Source organism: Rhea americana, unplaced genomic scaffold, assembly GCF_003343005.1.
Source record: "Rhea americana isolate MKP2758 unplaced genomic scaffold, rheAme1 scaffold_136, whole genome shotgun sequence".
Taxonomy (NCBI): Eukaryota; Metazoa; Chordata; class Aves; order Rheiformes; family Rheidae; genus Rhea; species Rhea americana.
In genome coordinates, this window is record NW_028185439.1 from 2,442,099 (window position 1) to 2,444,784 (window position 2,686).

At 73.4% G+C, this 2,686-nt stretch overlaps 1 protein-coding gene across 1 annotated transcript in view; it reads left to right on the plus strand.

Annotated features, from left to right (window-relative positions):
• The first annotated feature begins 518 nt into the window (after positions 1-518).
• LOC146599672 (uncharacterized) overlaps positions 519-2,686 on the plus strand; it is a 12,082-nt gene continuing 9,914 nt past the window's right edge. The window contains 3 exon segments of the mRNA XM_085298242.1: positions 519-549; positions 1,507-2,546; positions 2,548-2,634. Coding sequence (XP_085154368.1) covers positions 519-549; positions 1,507-2,546; positions 2,548-2,634 — 1,158 coding nt within the window.

Here is a 2,686-nt window from a genome sequence, read left to right on the forward strand (position 1 = left end):
GGATCAGCCGGGCTTCGCTTTCTCCGGGCTGGAGCGGCGGTCGGGCTCGGCGTACGCGTCCCACGTGCCCGGCTGCGGCCTGCCCCCGGCTTGGCGCGACCCGTGCCAGCCGCGCGTCCCGCGCCCGGCCGGTTTGTAGCCTCCYTCAGTCCTGCGGGGAGCAGGGCGCGGGGCTGCCAGGCCTCCGCCAGCGCGGCTCCACAGCACTCTGCGGGTGCCCTCGGCGCGTCTCCACGCAGCCCCCTTGCTCGCTCAGGGCCAGGCTGCTCGCCTGGCCGCAGCGGCTCCCTCGGGGCCGGCGAGCGGCCGGGGCACCCCGCGGCCCCAGCGCTTGCATGTCTCCAGCAGCGGCTGCTCTGGGCCCCGAGATGCTCCCGCGGATGTGGGGGCTCCCACGCGCTCTGCCCCAGCAGCGCTTCCAGAGCGGCTCTCGGAATGGGGCGTCCCCCCCACCCCCAGCCCTGCCACCCTGCTCCAGCTGCCAAGGTCCCTCCTGCCCCACGGTTGGGTTTCTCCCCATGGCGCTGCTGCAGAGCCCCTTGGCAGGAGGTGCCTGTGGCAGGGGGTCAGGCTGGCYGGGCCCTGGGATGGACCAGGCCTGATCCAGACGCAGGAAAGGGGTGCTGTGCGAGCTAACTGCACATACAGGCTCTACCAGCCCTAGTGGGAGGCAGAGGCTGTCCCCACTGGGCTAGATCCCTGCCTGGGAGCTGAGGGGCTGCCATGGGGCATGGAGGCACCAGCTGGCCGTGGGGGACCCCAGGAGCTTGGCTCAGCGCTGCTCGGGCTCCCCCCAGACCCGGTGCGGCTGCCGGGCCGGGGCTGAGCAGAACCGGCTGCTGCCCGTGCTCCCCGCCGAGGTGCCAAGCAGGCACTCGTGGTGCTGAGGTCCTGCTGCGCTTGGAGCCCAGCCCCGGGGAGGCCACATGTGTCTCTGGAGACTTCCACAGGTTGCATCCCTGTAGCATCARATTTGGGTCCTGCTGGGACTCTCCAAGAGACACGGTGAAGTGGGCAGAGGTGGTGGGAGTGAAGGGCTGCCCCCCCCTTGCCCCAGCTCCAGGCGAGGACCAAGAGGGGCTGGTGGAGCCGTGTTGCCTGCCTGGGGCTGGGACTGATTTTCCTTCTGCCTCCCTGGGATTGGCAAGGCCCCGGAGTGGCGCGAGCGGAGCCCGGGGCCGTGCTGCCGCCGGATGGGAAAAGCCTGAATTGCATCTCGGCGCCGCGCGTCCGGCTGGACGGTCCCGCTGCGGGCCGGGGCCCCGCGCGGCTCTGCTCGAGCATGGCTGCAGCGCGGTGCCCGCGTGCCTGCTCCCCGTGCTGGGCACTCCTTCGTCCCAGGGACCCTCGGTGGCAGCGTTTGGCCCTTTTGGCAGGGCCGGGGATGCTCCGAGCGCCGGGGAGGGCGGGAGGCAGCCGGGGTGGGGGGGCCGGCTGCGCCGCMCGGCCCGTGGGCTCCGCTCCCGGAGCCGCTGTGTCATTGCTTGGCCCCTGGCCCGCCTGGAGGAAGAGCCCCCCGCGCCAGCGGGCCGTCCCGGGGCCGCGGCCGTGCGAGCGAGGCCCGGCGGGCCGGGAGGCCCCCGCTCCTCCCAGCAGGGCCCGGGGACCCTCGCCTGGCTCCTCCAGGGGTGCAGGCCTGGGAAATCGGTGACCCGGTGGCAGCGGCTGGCGTGGGGCCACGGCTGCCACGGGAGCGACGTGCTACGTGCGCCGTGCTTGGCCAGGCTGCGGCCGGCTGGGGTTTGCCGGTGCCAGCACCGGGGCCGCATCCTGCACGGTGCAGGGCACCCAGCTCGGCCCCTTGCTGCAGCATTTCTACTGGGACGCGGGAGGGACTGGTTTTGCGTTCCCATCCCAGCAGCGCCCCGGCCATTTCCCCTCTCCCTTCAGCTGTGAGCAGGCTGCTCCACGTGTGCCGGGGCGGCAGCGCGCAGCGTGCGCCGGGGCAGAGCCGGGGTGGAGACGAGGGGAACTCCTTGCTGCGGGATGCCACCGAGCTCGGCGCCGGGACAGGGCCAGTCCCGTCCTGCAAGGTGGACGCAGCCGACGGTCAAACCCCGACCCCGTGCAGCGCTCGTGGCTTGGAGCCACAGGGGCCTCCCCGCACCCTCGGCGAGCCAGGGAAGGGGCTGCAACGTGGGGGGCATGTAGGGAGCCGCCCTCTGCTCCCCCTGGGGCACGTTGCCCCGTGGCTCCGTGCACCTTGCTCCCTGGGAGCCGTGTGCGGGCTGGCACGAGTTGCCCCGCACGTGGCGGGGAGCAGAGGTGCCGGGACGAGCGACTCCAGAGAGCCCAGCGTGGCCGCCCAGYGCCTCGCCGTGCCCCGCCGGGGGTGCCCGTTCACGGGCTGCTCCGGGACACGGGCAGCGGGCCGGGGAGCGAGCGTGGGGCCGGAGTGAGGGGGGAGATGGACACACGGCTGCACTCGGGGATCCTGCGCTAATGGATTTGGAGTTTCCAAGGTCAGGCTCCCACTGCCAGCAAGAAAAACATTCCCAGGGAAAGGCCATGGGAAAGGGGCCCCCCCGCGGCGCTCCCAGCCCCAGCCCGCTGCCTTGCGGCACAGCCTGGCATCCCGGGCCGCTCGCGCGAGGAGCTGGCTGCGTCCCCGGCGAGGAGAGGTGCTGGGCGAAGGCCGGGCCGCCCCGGCCGGATCTCCGGGGAGGGGCGCGCGGGGCGGCGAGGG